The sequence below is a fragment of the Gallus gallus genome, chromosome 9 (assembly GCF_016699485.2).
Source record: "Gallus gallus isolate bGalGal1 chromosome 9, bGalGal1.mat.broiler.GRCg7b, whole genome shotgun sequence".
In the NCBI taxonomy this organism is placed as follows: domain Eukaryota; kingdom Metazoa; phylum Chordata; class Aves; order Galliformes; family Phasianidae; genus Gallus; species Gallus gallus.
In genome coordinates this window covers 20,039,220-20,054,100 of record NC_052540.1, presented here as the reverse complement: position 1 = coordinate 20,054,100, position 14,881 = coordinate 20,039,220, and the positions used below count along the sequence as shown (strand labels likewise).

The 14,881-nt window shown below is 43.8% G+C and overlaps 1 protein-coding gene across 1 annotated transcript in view; it reads left to right on the top strand.

The window, feature by feature from the left end:
- LOC424998 (multiple EGF-like-domains 6-like) overlaps nucleotides 1–14,881 on the top strand; it is a 163,006-nt gene that overhangs the window by 129,944 nt on the left and 18,181 nt on the right. Inside the window, exons 16-23 of the mRNA XM_040706138.2 lie at nucleotides 611–745; nucleotides 1,621–1,755; nucleotides 1,998–2,123; nucleotides 3,783–3,911; nucleotides 6,044–6,175; nucleotides 8,021–8,149; nucleotides 10,099–10,227; nucleotides 14,443–14,571. Coding sequence (XP_040562072.1) covers nucleotides 611–745; nucleotides 1,621–1,755; nucleotides 1,998–2,123; nucleotides 3,783–3,911; nucleotides 6,044–6,175; nucleotides 8,021–8,149; nucleotides 10,099–10,227; nucleotides 14,443–14,571 — 1,044 coding nt within the window. The remainder of the gene's footprint in view (nucleotides 1–610; nucleotides 746–1,620; nucleotides 1,756–1,997; nucleotides 2,124–3,782; nucleotides 3,912–6,043; nucleotides 6,176–8,020; nucleotides 8,150–10,098; nucleotides 10,228–14,442; nucleotides 14,572–14,881) is intronic.

Below are 14,881 nucleotides of genomic sequence, written 5' to 3'. Positions count from 1 at the left end.
GTGGATAAGGTTCAAGTCTGATAATTTCACTGCTCCACCCTATGGTAAATCAAAAGTTATAAGCACAAATATTAGTTTTCCCTAAATTTTTGTCTCCTTCCCTGCATGGATTTCCCAGCTGAGACATCCAGGTTTTGTCCTGAAGTGGGAATGCTTATAGTATAAAAGCACGGTCACGAATGCAATCAAACGTTAAATGGGAATAAAATGGATCAAAACATAAAAGCGTGATAAAAACAGGCAGTCCAGTTTCCTTGCACTTACAGTTTTTGTTTGGAAAACCCATGCAAGATAGAAAATAGTTGCTTGATGATTTCTTCTGTCATGAAACTTTTGTTCTGGGCTATATCCAAATATTTTTCATTCCAAAGCTTAGCTAAGTTTGCTTCAAAACATTTCTGGTTCTTGCATTCACCACATATTGCTTGGAATGGAATGAAATACTTCATATAGGAACCATATAAACTGCATTTTACACACCCACACAGTAACAGGCGCTGCCATAGGAAAGTAGACACTTTTTGCAGTCATTGCATCCTGCACAAGGGTGTGATTTCAGATAACCCATGCCTAATTACAGACCTAATGATTCCCTTTAACCTGCCTGCAGCCTGTCCCAGGTGGGCTTTCGGTGTGGGCTGCTCACAGGAGTGTCAGTGTGTGAAGGAGCACACACTGGGATGCAGCGCTCGGAACGGGACCTGCAGCTGCAAGCCTGGATATCACGGCAAGAAGTGCCAGAAAGGTACAGCAGGAAGGGATGTTCCCCCTGTCTGTTTATTCCTTTGTCCTCTATGCATGCCTCATTCCTCCTCCCACGTGCTTTATTGTGCTGCTGCTAACGGTAAATTCATATTCTGCTAATTATTTTGCCTCTGATTTTTCATACTGTGGACTCTGTGAGTGCCAGATATCACAGAGCCTGCAGGGACACCGCTGGGAATGCAGTGCAACAGTGCTGTTTTTTAGCCTGATGAAATGACAACAGAAATCTAGAAACCTAGCGCTATTACAACCCTAAATAATGCAGATTATGGGAGTTTTCACTTTTGCTCTTCTTTTTTTTTTTTCATGCAGACAGTGAATAAGTGGCAAAAACTGTGTTTTATGCGAGCAGGATCATTTGTAAATGGTTTCTGTAATGCTGCTTCTCCTTTAGCTTTCCAGGACTTTGAATTCAGCTCATTCTGTGTAGTTTTGGGCATAGGTCAGACAGAATTGTGTTCTGCATTCCTGTTTGTACGTCTCTGTAGGCAGCGCTGGAGTAAAGCAATATTCTCCCTCACAATTCCTCCCTGGGCACACAGTAACGCATCAGATTCATGGCACCGCTTCTGGGAGTTTGGTGAAGAAAGGGAGTGATGATATTTCATATCCTAGTAGTCTAATATAGCCCCAAGTACTCTCATTCTGTTTCTGGGTTGCATTTGAGCAGCAACTTCTTTGTAATATGTGTGCATGTGTTTAATTGTTGCTTCCACTTCATTATCAACACCTCTGAAGTACATGTTAAAGACGATTTTTCTATCAAGTTCTGCTAATTATTGTTCTGACTTCTCTTAAGTTTCTTTGCCTCTTCCATTTCCTCACGCACGCCGTGCCTTTGCTTGCATTTTCCAGCATGCACACCTGGCTTTTATGGGGCTGGTTGCAAACTGAGGTGCAACTGTTCCACCGACGTTTTGTGTGACCACGAGACGGGAGCCTGCAAGCGTCCGTGCCCGCCTGGTTTCCATGGAGAAAAGTGCCATTCCTGTAGGTACTCACTGCATGTTTCCCTGGGAGGCACACACTGGGTGGGGAAGCTTACCGTGCACCTTACATTCAGATGCAGAAGCTGCAGATAAAAAAGTACAGTTGTTAGAACAAGACACTGATGCTGACGTAGATCACTCCGTGCCATCACAGCTCTGTTTACTATTGGTGTAGATGGTGAATGCTGTTATCATTCAAATGCTTTGCTATATTAATCAGCTGTTTGGGTTTCCTCTGGACAGCTTGCCAGCCTGGGAGTTTTGGGGTGGACTGCAGGCAGAGCTGCAGCTGCGGGGGAGCACCGTGTGACCCAGAGACTGGGCGTTGTATCTGCCCAGCTGGGAAAACTGGTGCCATGTGTGAGAGAGGTATGTTCTGTGTGGGGTTATGGTATGGAGTGCTTTGCTTTGGCACCTTGCTTTGGCAGGGTGAGAAGCTGGATTATGACATTTTCCACCAAAACTACTGCAACACAATGTGCTTCACTTGAAGTACAGGTAAAGGATAAGTCTTGGTGGAGAACTTATGGCATCCACTCAGTGGGATTGCTCATAAAAAGGGAGCATCGTGCAGTTATCCTATCCTGACCTCCCAGCTCCAGTTAATAGCAGTGATTTGTGTGCTGGTCTGGGTGCACAAAGTGTGCCCTTGGAGCTCTTGCAGAGAGTTGGTGGATGGTTCAGGCTGGAAGATATATCTGGAGGTCACTTGGTCCAATCAGAATACGACTTGGAATCAATGAAGGAAACAAAAAGAAATGCCTTACTCTGGGATATTGATAAAGGAGTGAATAATTTCTCCAGGACGTTGCGCTACCAAGGAGCTAGGGGATACCCCTCTGCTATTTGCATGGGAGGTGAATCTGGGTATGAAAAACAGGATGCCAATCACACCAGCTGGAAATGCAGCTCTTCAAAGCACCTTCTGCACCCAGCCCAGCAGAAATACAAATGCAGCCCTCTTCTCTAGAGTCTCAGTCTAGGTTTTCCTTGGCTGAGTGTGGGAATTCATTTTTCAGATATACCCATATGCTCATGGTGTTACTGGATCAGAAACCAAACCAAAAAATAGACATGCAAGGCAAGCTGGAAGGGGGCCTTCGTGTCTGCCTTTAGATGTATTCCTGCATGCTGCACTGTAGGGTTCTGTTGGCTCTTTCAGAGGATTTCCCTTGAAAGCGCTTTCAGTCCACAGAGATAATATAATACCAGGGTGAAAATTCAGCTTCTGGTGTGGATTTTGCCTTCTTTCTGTTCTGTGAGGTGTTTGTGGCATTAGGGACACTGACCCAAAATAAAGCACTGAGATGTTCCCCAGGTCGGGTTTGACTATGTTTTTGCAGGCAGACACAAGTAACAGTCTGCCAAAGAAAGGTTAAACTGCATCTCAAATTGATGTCATAATTAAAGCCATATTTAGTTAGAAAGACAGTATTTAATAGTCATTTCATTACTACTTGTGTTGTAGTTCGGATTGCTTGGCGAGAGGTGCTGAGCAACTGGCCCCATGGGTTATACGGGCAGCAATGCTACTTGTTTGCACTAATTCTGTATTCAAGTGTGACAGCGAAGAGTGATATTAACACTGTCTGTGTAGTCCCATCACAGACCATGAGAGTACCCTCAAGCCCCCAGTCTATGCTGCTGGAGCACAGCTCCTTCCCCAGCTGAGTGTGTGAGGCTGCCAGGACAGACAGACACTCAGGACAGAGTGCTTCATGCAAGGCTTCCATGCTGGCACGTGTTTTCTCCTTGTTCATCCCAAAATCACTCAGTGCTTTGGAGAAGATTTCTCCTCTGGCTGATACTGATGAGCAGAAGTATCCAAAAGGCAAAACTGTTCCGCTTACAGGATTCATCCCCAGCCACTCAGTACACAAATTGCAGATGCTTCCTTCATTTCACCATTTTGCTTCCTGGATTCAGCTAGTGCATGTTTTAGGGAACAAGCTGTCACTGTCTTGTTTGAAAAGATCTGTGCCTGAATTATTATCTAGGTGAAATTACAGTCTGCTCCTCTGCTTTCAGCCTGCCCTGTTGGATACTACGGACAAAACTGCCAGCTGCCATGCAGCTGCAGCAGTGATGCTCTGTGTCACCACATCACTGGGGAGTGCACGTGTCCCCCCGGCTGGACTGGCCACGACTGCAAGCACCGTAAGTCAAACACAGACTTGCTATCCATCACATGTGATATCTCATGGAGATTCATCTGCTACTGTAAGAGCCAGCTCTGTTTGTTCTTAGCCTATTACATTTTTTTAAATATACTTGTGCTAATCTTATTGCTCCTGAAATTGTGTATTTGTGGGTTTGCACAGCCTGGGTGGATATAATCCTTAATTATCTAGGTTCAAAGTGTTGAAATAGATGGCTGATGAAGCACCAAGTATTGATATAAGCTCTTGTCTCAACACTGTGGATCCCTTCGCCCACTGTCAGCACTTTGACTGACAGTTCTGTTTTTCATTTCCAGCACATATTAGTTTAAAGATTAGTTCTCCATTTCTCATATTGTTTAGGGGAGATTTATCCAACGAGTGAGTGACATGTACAGTCTTGTGTCTTAAGGTCACCCCCTAACTTGTGCATACAAATGCTGGGAGAATCTCTGTTCTCTGGTAGAGAAGCGCATCCTTCCATTGACTTCAGTGTAGCTCTCTGCATTGGTGGCAGTGTAAGAGCCCAGATGTGACCATTTTGGATAGCACCATTGGAATGCCAACCATTCTGGCTGATTCTCTCCTTTTGTTCCTTCTAAGTCTTTTCTGCTTGATCTGTTACAATCTCTCTTGCAAAAATCCAAGAGAGCACAAACCTCTCTCTAAACCTGAAATTCATACCAATTAATTGCAGGTGTTGACAGCAGTAAGTTTTGGATCTGGCTTCTCAGGCCTGATGCTGAAGAAAGTTCTGGGAGAATCTGAAGCCTCCTCTAACATGTGAATTTTAAGTCCAACCAGTCAGAAATGCATGGAGCCATTTAGATAACTTCCCAGAAATCCTCAGGCTGTCTAAAGAATTATGTGACCATGGCGAAGAAAAGCTTTTATTTCTGTTTGGGAAGAGCTATGACAAAAGTTGTTTTGCAGAAACCTCCCAGTAAGGCAGCTCTTCAGCTATTGCAGCCTGGGCATGAAACAGATATTCAGCTCCAAAACCGTTTTTTCTGGTCCTAATTGACATATTCATCCTTACTCTTACATGAAAGGAAGGAGATGCTGTGCTTTGGCTGTGGCACGCTGTCATAATCGTGTTATATGATTTTCAGAATGAAAGCGGCACGATGCCTTAACAAAGGCGGTGAGGTTTCTCTGTGTCCACGTTTCATCTCCCTGTATTTTGAAAAGAAATTTTAGTCATGCTTCCAGTTTTAGCTGTGCTTGTCTTAAAGCAAGGGATGTTTTTCTTTTCCAGCAGCCACTGTCAACACACTGCTGGGAGAGAAAAACTGCTTCAGGGTGATTTGCAACCGTTTGAAAATCGGCTACTATTTTCTGTAGGAACTCTCCAGACAGTGCAGGAGATCCCATGAAGCTGAGCTTTCTATTCCCCCCTTCCCTGTAAATTCTCCAAAAATGGAGATCCTTCTTGTTCATTTTGATTTTGTTTTCGTTGAGTTTCAGAAGAGTTCAGGCACTCGTATAGAGATAGAACACACGTTTCTCAGCAGAGCGAAAAGAAGCATGTATTTCTCTCTTAGGACTTCGCCTGTCCCTGCTCCCCTCCCATTCAGTAAACAGTTTGTACTAAAATAAAAATATCCCTCTGCACAGAAGTGAGGAATCCTTATCTGTCTTGCCAAAAGTCAAATGCAGGTGTTCTAACACCAGGCACTCGAGCCTTTCGTACACACCTGAAAGAAGCTTGATTTTCAGAGACAGCACACTTCTGAGGCTCCCATTTTCTTCTGTCATTTCAAGGCCAGAAAGCCGGCTATTAGATTATTTGAAGTCTGAATCCCTGCCTAACACACGACAGCCAATCTCATCCAGTCACACTTCTGCTGATTCCATTTCCCTGTCCTTGACAAAGGCGGAAAGACACCCAGCTTTCTGCCTTCTCATTCATAACTTCTGCAGGTGGCTGGTTGCTAACAAGTTACACGTTGTACCACCAGCTAATCCCAGTTGTGCAGATTTTTGCCATGTCGGTTAATAGTTGATATTTTATCCCTGTGGAAGTCTCTGTGCATATTTTTCATCCTTTCTGTTCTCCTATTTATAAGTGAAATAATCTCTCCCAAGCTCTGAGATCATTCTCAACATAAATACTGCTTTGCGTTGCAGCCTGCAATAGCGGCCGTTGGGGACAGCACTGTGAAAACTCCTGTGCCTGCAATAACAGCGATGGGAGCTGCGATCCTGTCACTGGGTCCTGCTTCTGTGAGCCAGGATTCACTGGGAAACACTGCGAGCAGAGTGAGTCATGCTTTTTTTAACAAAGGGAATTTGGAAAAGCAAGGAGCAGGAATTTGTCCTCCTCTCAGCAGCCTGCTGGGTTTCAGCAGGGTCCAATGCTGTCACTAATTTGGATTCCAGACAAGTTATTTTCAGGCCTAAATGGCAGTTTTGAATCTTAAGACTTAATATGAGTAATAAGATTGATGTATGTTTGGTATGTAGCATAAGATTTTCCATATTGGTTACATTTATTCAGTTGTAGGCATGCACATCTTCATAAATACTCATTAAGACCAGGCATATAGAAATGTTTCATGTGGACATAACAGATGCAGGATCAAGAAGATTTAGGGTCCTCCATTAATTAACAAAATGTCCCATGGCCTTACCAGCGACCCAGGATCTCCACCAATCCATCTCCAGCAGGGGTCAATAGCGGATGCCCGGAGAGGATAAAAACAGTCATATCGAGGATTTCTGATATGTTTTCCCAGGCTTCAGCAATTTGTCATTTGGAAGTTTCTTAAAACAGAAGCAATATGTCTATATTTAATACAGTTTGGTATTTTCTTCCAACTAATGTGCCTATTTCCTTTTTTTGATTCCATGCAAACATTTGGTATCCACTCGTCTTGTGGCAGTAAGTTGCATAGTTAAGCTATTTTGTTATTGTTGTTATTATTACTGTTATTATTGAAGACAATGAAGATTTTGTCTATTAAACAGTCTTACAGTAGCACAGATCCAGCTACCAGAATCTCAGTAGTGCAGGCAAAATTATCTGCTGGTGTCACACAGAAATGTCGAAACAGTTAATCTGGAGTGGTGACCCAAATGCAAAAACCCTCAGAAGTGTATCTTAGGGCTCTTGTTGCTGTTGGCCCAGAGGGAATGGAAGAACAGCTATGGGAAGGCTGTAACTGCCAGCTCCACTTGTCCTTCTCTCTTGACCTCTCTCAAAATGCCATCTCTGCAAATAGGAAGCAGCCAAAGAGCTGGTCTTCGTCTTCTCTGACAGAGCCAAGGCAAGCAGGGAAGCCATTGCTTCTGACAAAGCTTTTGGCAAACCCTGACATTCCCTCTATAGATTTGCTGTTTTCTTCAGTCTATGTTTTGTTCCACTTTAATTATATATATATGATGCCTAGGCGTCTCTATACTTCAGCTTGTCCAAAATATCTAACGTCAATTAGGCAACTGGCCCTGCTTTTGATTGATTTTCCTATAACCCTGGAAGAAGTTATTTTCATTCTCAAATGCTGCTTTTTCCTTCAGATAGAGCATACCATGTAAATCTTTTCAAACTCTGAACATGAACTGCTGTGGAGATGTAACCATTAATCTGTCCCGCAGATGTAATGTGTTAGGCTGTCCCCCGAATGTGATGTGTTTTAAAGCAGAGCCTGAGAGTGAATTATGCAGCTTTCTGCAGGAGGCCATCACGTTCCATATTTTCCCCAGCTTTCTAGGGAATGAGGATTTGCAGGAAAACAGAGGACGTGGCTCACAAGGAGGCAATGGGGCTGAGAGCCTTCCCCTCCTGGCAATGGATGTCCCAGAGGACGTGGGCATGTTAGCAGTGCTGGACCGTAAAGCAGAAAGTGTGGAGTTGCAGGCTTTGCTGCTCTCACGATCAATATATTTTTTCCTGTGCAGAATTCAGCCTTTTAACACCATGGCATTTTTCTAAAAAGTGGACTTTTAACAAAACAAGCCCAAGGAGAGCACTTAATCATATCAGATTTAGGGCATTACCTTGATGCTTCCATTCCCCTTTTGCAAGCGGTAGGAATTCCTACGTCTCTAAAAATTCCTCTCTGCTCCACCATTCACTCCTCATCTGGTTTGGATTCCCTGCTGCAGGATGTCCTGAGGGAAGCTTTGGTCCCAGCTGCATGCACAGCTGCCAGTGCCAGAACGGGGCTGCATGTGACCATGTGAGCGGAGCCTGCACGTGCAGTGCTGGATGGACCGGGACCTTCTGCAGGAAAGGTGATGTACCTGCACTGCTCCCCATCCTTTTGTGCATTGAAAACCATGCATCTGCGGGTGGATCTTCATAAGGGAACTCCTTAAGAACAATCAACCTTTCAGCTTAACAAATCCAACAGGTCATCTTCTATGTAAATTTGCTAGAGTTGGAAAGGACAGGCTGGATTTCTTAGGGACGTTGTTATGAGCCAGTTTGTGGCATGGTCTAAGGAAGGCTGCTGCTGCCTTGTATCCTTGTGCAGATCATAAAAATATTCAGCTTTGGGTGCAGCTGGAACAGCACGTAGTCAAACATTCCTAAAATTGCTTCTTAATGACTGAAAGTTTTATAAATGATGACCATTACATCAAAGCCACAATTATTTTATTCCGAAAACGTTATGAGCCAATTTAGGAAGGTAGCATTAGAGGGAAATGGCAGCACTCGCAGGACCCTACTGCCCTCTGATGGGAAGGAAAGTGCTGCACAGCCTCCCTGCTCACATAGCAACATGGGCTGTGTTAAATAGGGCTTGTTGTTTTCCTCTGATTCTTACCAGGTGTTATTCCGTGAAACAAATGTTCTTTCCAAAGCTCTGTTACCAAGCATGCCTCATAATTCATGGTATCTACATTGTGACCCTTTTAAAAGTCATTTATTTTAACTCTGTTTTTATAAGTTTTTGTTTTGGTTTGTTGGTTTTTTTGCTCTAGAACACAGGAATTCCGTGTAATGCATGAATACAGGGCTGTCATTCCCAAGAAAGACGATGCACATCCTGTGACTCTTTTGCTATGTTGTCATGGTTATGACGTCAGGAGCTGACAAGCCAAATCAACTGGTTTGAGTCCATTTAGTTAGAAATTAAGTCATACTACTTGAGAGTTATTAGCTAGCTAGCTAGCAAAGGCATTGGTCTCTGCTGGACTGTGACCATATTGAAAAAGCAATACTGTTGTCTGTGCTGTGTTCTGTTTATTTCAGCAGGAATCAAAAGGAGGACTAACTGGCTAAATATCCTTCTGCAAAGCAAGTGTGAGGAACAGGGGGAAACCTGGATGATACAGTTGGGAGGGAAAATAAAAAACAACCAAATTCCAGTTTCTGAATCAGTCAGACTGGACATATCTTTTCAAATTGTTGGAAGACTGTAGAGATGAAAGTGGAATTTTGTGCCTGTTGCTCATGACCTTGCAGTTGCCATCAGCCCCTTGTTTCCCACGTTTTCTTTTAGGCAGGCTGAATGTTTGCTCTGCACTCATCTGTTTTACCTTTTCACATAGAAAATTACAGCCAGAACAGTTAGGTTGGTTCCAAAAAAATGAAGATGGAGGAAAATGTGTGGGTGGTTTGCCCTTGGTACAGCTTTCCGGCACTTCTTCTCCCAGGAGCTGTAGCACTTCTGTTTTTAGTGGCTTGGCTTCCTTTTGGCAGGGATGTGCTTTTTGCTGTGCTCTTGACAATCCACCCACATGGGCCAAGCCTGTGTGAGGATGCAGAGATGCAGACTGGAGCTGCCAAGTTGCCTCACGCTCCCAGCAAACTGCTGGTGCGTCGTCCCAGGGCTGGGAAGGCTTTTCCATCATTACAGAAACAATCAACGTGACAATTTTGCAGTCTTCTAACTTTAAAGTTTTAGGAGATGGCTGTATTTCCAGTACCTAAAGGAAGCCCCCTAATAAACAGGAGGGGGATCAACTCTTTGAAAAGGTAGATTACAGCAGGACAAGGGGAAATGGTTTTAAGTTGAGGGAGGGAAGATTTAGGTTGGATGTCAGGGGGAAGTTCTTTACCAAGAGAGTGGTCAGGTGGTGGAACAGCTGCCCAGAGAGGTTGTGGATGCCCCATCCCTGAATCTCAGATTTCTGAGATAGAGCTTACAGGAAAAAAAAAAAGAAAAGAAAAAGGGGAAGAAAAAAAAAAAACTTTGCTAAAATGCTAAAAAAAAATGGTTGTTTTACATTTTCAGCTTGTCCAGAAGGATTTTTTGGGCTTGACTGCCACCAGGTGTGCAACTGCAAGAACGCTGAGGGCTGTGACCATGTCCTGGGGACGTGCCGCTGCCTCCCAGGCTGGAGGGGAGAGACCTGCGAGCAGCGTATGTACTGTGACTGCTGGGCTCTGCTGGCTGTGGGGCTGGGGGCTCCAGGGTGGCATAAACATTAGATGGCTCATCTTCCTGTCCAATACTAGCAAACAAACGAAACAATTTTTTAGCAGCAGTGCAAATAATCCACCTTTTTTCTTGTTTTTAACTGATGTTGGGAATTTTTCAAGCAGTTTAGGCATCACTTATTAAATAGCAGTGCTGTTATCTGACCGTATGATGAATCCCAGCTTTACATTTTGAGAAGTATAAGGAGATGAAGTGTTGTGTCTGTGTTTCTGGTGTATCTCAGATAGCTTTCAATTATGATGTGGCAGATTACCAATGCACAGTGTGGAAAAATGAGAGCTGGGACTGTTACATCATATAGCCAGGAAAAAATAGTTGTAGAAATAATTCCTAGTAAAGTTATTCTTTTTATTTATTTATTTATTTATTTATGTTGAATGACAGTTTCTTGGGTTTTCATACATGCAGATTAGCCCACAGTATTGGGGTTAATAAGACTTTTCTGTATGTCTGTGTGTATACTATATAAAATTGGCTCTTCTGAAAAATTAGTCACCAAATGTCATAGGAAATGATACTGTTTTCTTTAGCTACATGGTATTACAAGTATTTTCAGGTGTTAACTTCTCAATTAATTTCCTAGCCTCACCTCAGGATGATGCCATGGTCTGTATTTCCTTTTGAAAACACGACTGCTTTCTGAGCACTGTGCTGTAGAGCTGTGGTCTGAAGCAGCCATATACACAGACCCAACTTTTGCTGATAGTAAATGGTTATTTCCAAGATTTCTTTAACCAATAGGCTACAGATTTGTGCAGTAGAAAATATGTTTAACTTAGAAAACAGTGAGAAATGATATTTCACTGAAGCAGTCTGACTCTCCACTGCAATATATCCAGCCCCACTGGAGGGCTGCATTTGCTCCTGGCATCTTTCCCTCATTTGCCCTCCACCGCCCAACTTGTCCCCCAAAATAATTTCTCCCATAAGGTCCCTGGCCCTTTTGATCCAGCAGTCCGTCCCTTTGGCCCTTCCCAGCTCTTTGGGCTGTCCTAGAGATGGGAAGCTTTCTCCCTTCATATTTCATTAGTTCAATTAGGAAATACATCTCTTTGTCAGTGGCCTTGTGGCCCCTAGAAGCTATCCATCCACTTGCACTGCAGTTGTTAAAGCTCTTCTGTGCAAGCTAATTTATTTCTCCTTTAGTTTAAGATTGCAAATCCTACAAGGTCTCCTCTGCCTGTTAGTAAAAGAGCAAGGTCAGCCAGCGGTGTGGTATGGCATCCTGCTCTATCCTTGGCTACATGATGCATCTCCATTCTGACTTTAACACTATCTGGTAGCACCTCGCACTACAGCAGTTATTACTAAAATAGATGGCAGTGCCCCTTTACAGCTCATCTGGGTGTGCACCCCTCCCTGTTCCTGCCTGGTGTTATTCACCCTACTCTATCCCGGGGCTTGCCAGCTCTGGCAGCTGGGAGATTGGCATTTGTTTTCAAGTAATCAGATTGCAGGCAATGTGCTGGAGGATACTGAGGAATAATTTTGACATCATGGGATTTGAATTGATTTTAAGGTGGCCATGCAGTGAGTTTTATACACTGTATCTAATTACACAAGATATAGACAGTAATGCCTTTTGTTAAAGCTGCCCAACACTCTCCATTACAAGACCATGTTTTGCAGTTGCTTATAAATGAATTATAATAATCTGGGATGAAATCTGCCAAGCAAACTCTCCCTCCTATTACAGTTGTGTTTGGCAATTGTATTTTTTTATGACTGTCCACCTGAGATATTTTAGGAATCCAAGAAAGAGTTCTAGATATATTACCAATGCTTGAGAACAATTCAGCTTTGCTTTGTTGAGTGTCACGATGCCACAAAGATATAGAAGTGATGACTTGACACTTGGCATCTTTTTGTGCCAGAGGTGTAATCTTCCTTTCTACATAAGAACTCATCCAAATTTTGTGATCTTCAAAAAAGAGAAGGAACAATAACAGAATGGTGTCACGTTATGTATGGACACTGAGCAAAGACATTTTGCCATGCTTTTTGTACCAAAAATACCTCTTTCTAAAGCAGCTGTGGCTCCCCAGGACCTTCACAAGAAGCAGTTTCCCTTACAGTAGAGACCACATTGGTTTTACTGATAAAGAATACAGAAAGATTGGTTCTTCCAGAGTCTCTGCTCAGGGGCACTGATAACCAGAGCTGTGACATTTCATAGTATGTGAGCACTTGACTTTGCAAATTTCCTGATATTTTATCATCATTTTGGGGAGCATAATCCACGGAAGCTGTATGAAATCCAATCTTCTGGGCACCCCATTGAGCCTTAGCGCGCATCTTTTTCCCCATGCTCCCCTACGCTTTTGATAGATGTTGACTTCCAGGCTGAATGTTTCGGCTTCCAGTTTCATGTGTTCCTCTCTCTGCATGTAAAGGCAGATTTTAAAGACTTTGAATGAATAATTTCTCCTTTCATGGAGGAAAGGCACTGAGAGAAAATGTTGAAGCGGGGAGAAATGTAATAAATTAAACCTTGCTGATGCTTCTTTCCTTTGCACTCATCATAAAGAGAGGAGAAAAAGCCCCAGGGATGTTCGTACAATCAGTTGAGGAACTGTGTGAAAATAACTGCAACATATCACTTATCTTATTCTTCAGAAAAGTGGTTTGATAACTAGGATTGCCCTACAGAGAAGCTAAAAGAAGTTTGTGTGCACCCAGTAGAATGCTTAAAGTTTTCTTCTCCGGAAATTTCTGCTTTCTTACTACAGTTTTCACTAGAAAACTCTTTTGTCTTCTTGGTAAGTATAACAAGAGCTTAGCACACACGCTCCAAAAACATCACTCAAACCACTAGTAACCAGTCAAGGGACATGGTTATGAGCTGGTTTTTCCTTTGGCTTGGTTGTGATATAGTTCTGGTCTGTATTGTGGAAATGTTTAGTTCTGCTCCCAAAACTGAGCCAAAGCTCTGTAAGATGGGCTGAACCCATCAACTTGAACTTGGCAATAGGGCTGCATTTGCAGAACAATCTTTGACTGCGATGGGACTGCGCTCCTGCACTTTCTTGTGGTTTTAATGTGGATGGGATCCAGGTGATGTGAAAAAATGAATTGTTGAGAAGCCCTCGGAGAAATGGTGTCTGTGAGAACCGTGTCTGGAAGCTGGAAGTCCTCAAATGGGAAGAGAAGGGCTGCGAATGGGTCAGATACTGACAACCAAACACTCTCACGGTCAAGATGATTTCACTCCTCTATCCTGTCCCCAGGGACGTTTCATCCTGCAGCACTCCATCATGCTTTGCCAGCTGGCACCATCAGAAGCACAGAGGTTCTGGTGGAAAGAGATAGTTTGGGTGTGATCCTGGGAGATGTCCTTTTCAGGGAGTGAAGGACACTTTTCTGGCTTGAGGTTCTGAGCTGTCCCTGTCCCTACAGCACGTGCCAGCAGTGCTGCAGGGAGGAGAGGCTCTGACAGCTCCATGCATGCGAGTGGGAGCTGCTTGATGCAGACACAGCCGTGCGATGAGGCCCTCCAAATTCACCAGCTCACTCTGCATAATCTGGGGGATGTTCCAAGAAAACAGAGCAGCAGGGTTGCCTGTTTGCCACCAAATAAAGCTATCCAAACCTTCAGAGCAATGGAGACCAGAGAAATTTTAACACTGCCATTCTTCATGGGCGGCAGCACTGCAGCAAGATGGTTGTATTAAGCTTTCACCTGGGAGCCAGCTGCTTAACTGAACGTGTTGGAAATATCACTCTTCTCTGACCAAAGAATGAGGCTCTGGGTGAGCTGGTGCATCCAGCTGTGAAAAGTGAACAACGAAAACAATGAAGTTGTCAGGTCTCTTACCAGGATGCAAATAAATACCCAGGCTGTCAGGCCGGTGGTGCTGCTGGACCATTAGTTCAGCACAAAGGCATTCTGCAAGGCAGGGGGATGACAGCTGATCCATCACCCCAGCAATCCTACCCTTTTGTGGAAGTCTTCTCAGAATGTGCTATGATACATATTTTTAAGGCACTTTGTTTAATGTCAGGCGTGGTTAATACATGGACTTACGCACAGTTAAGTAGTGAAAAGCGTGTTGACGGAAAGAAATTTGCAGCTGGCAGTGGGTTTGTTATGCAGTGCCTCTTTGGATGCTCACTGACTGGGGACTCTTCTCATTGCAGCGTGCCAGGGGGACAGGTTTGGGCAGGGCTGTGCTCACACCTGCAACTGTCACAACGGAGCACTCTGCGACCACATAACGGGGACATGTGCCTGCACCCCAGGCTGGGGAGGAGCCACCTGCCAAGAAGGTATGGACAGGGAGAAAAGTCCATAAACCTCCATTTATGACACCAGGACACACACTTTTTCTGTACTCTACGGTGTTGTCCCATAGGTTTGATTGATTACGTCATTACGGTGTCTTCTTCCAGACACAGATTAGATCCAAAACAAGTGAAAGGCACTGGGAGCTTCAGCCTTGAGCCCAACTCCAATGAGGGTTAAGGATGGAGGCTGGCAAAGAAAATTTCCTGGTTTGATCAATGATGAGGACATTGCCAAACATACCCTTTTTCTTTAATGTTTGGAGGTAGAAAAAGTGTGTGAGGGTGGGAAAGC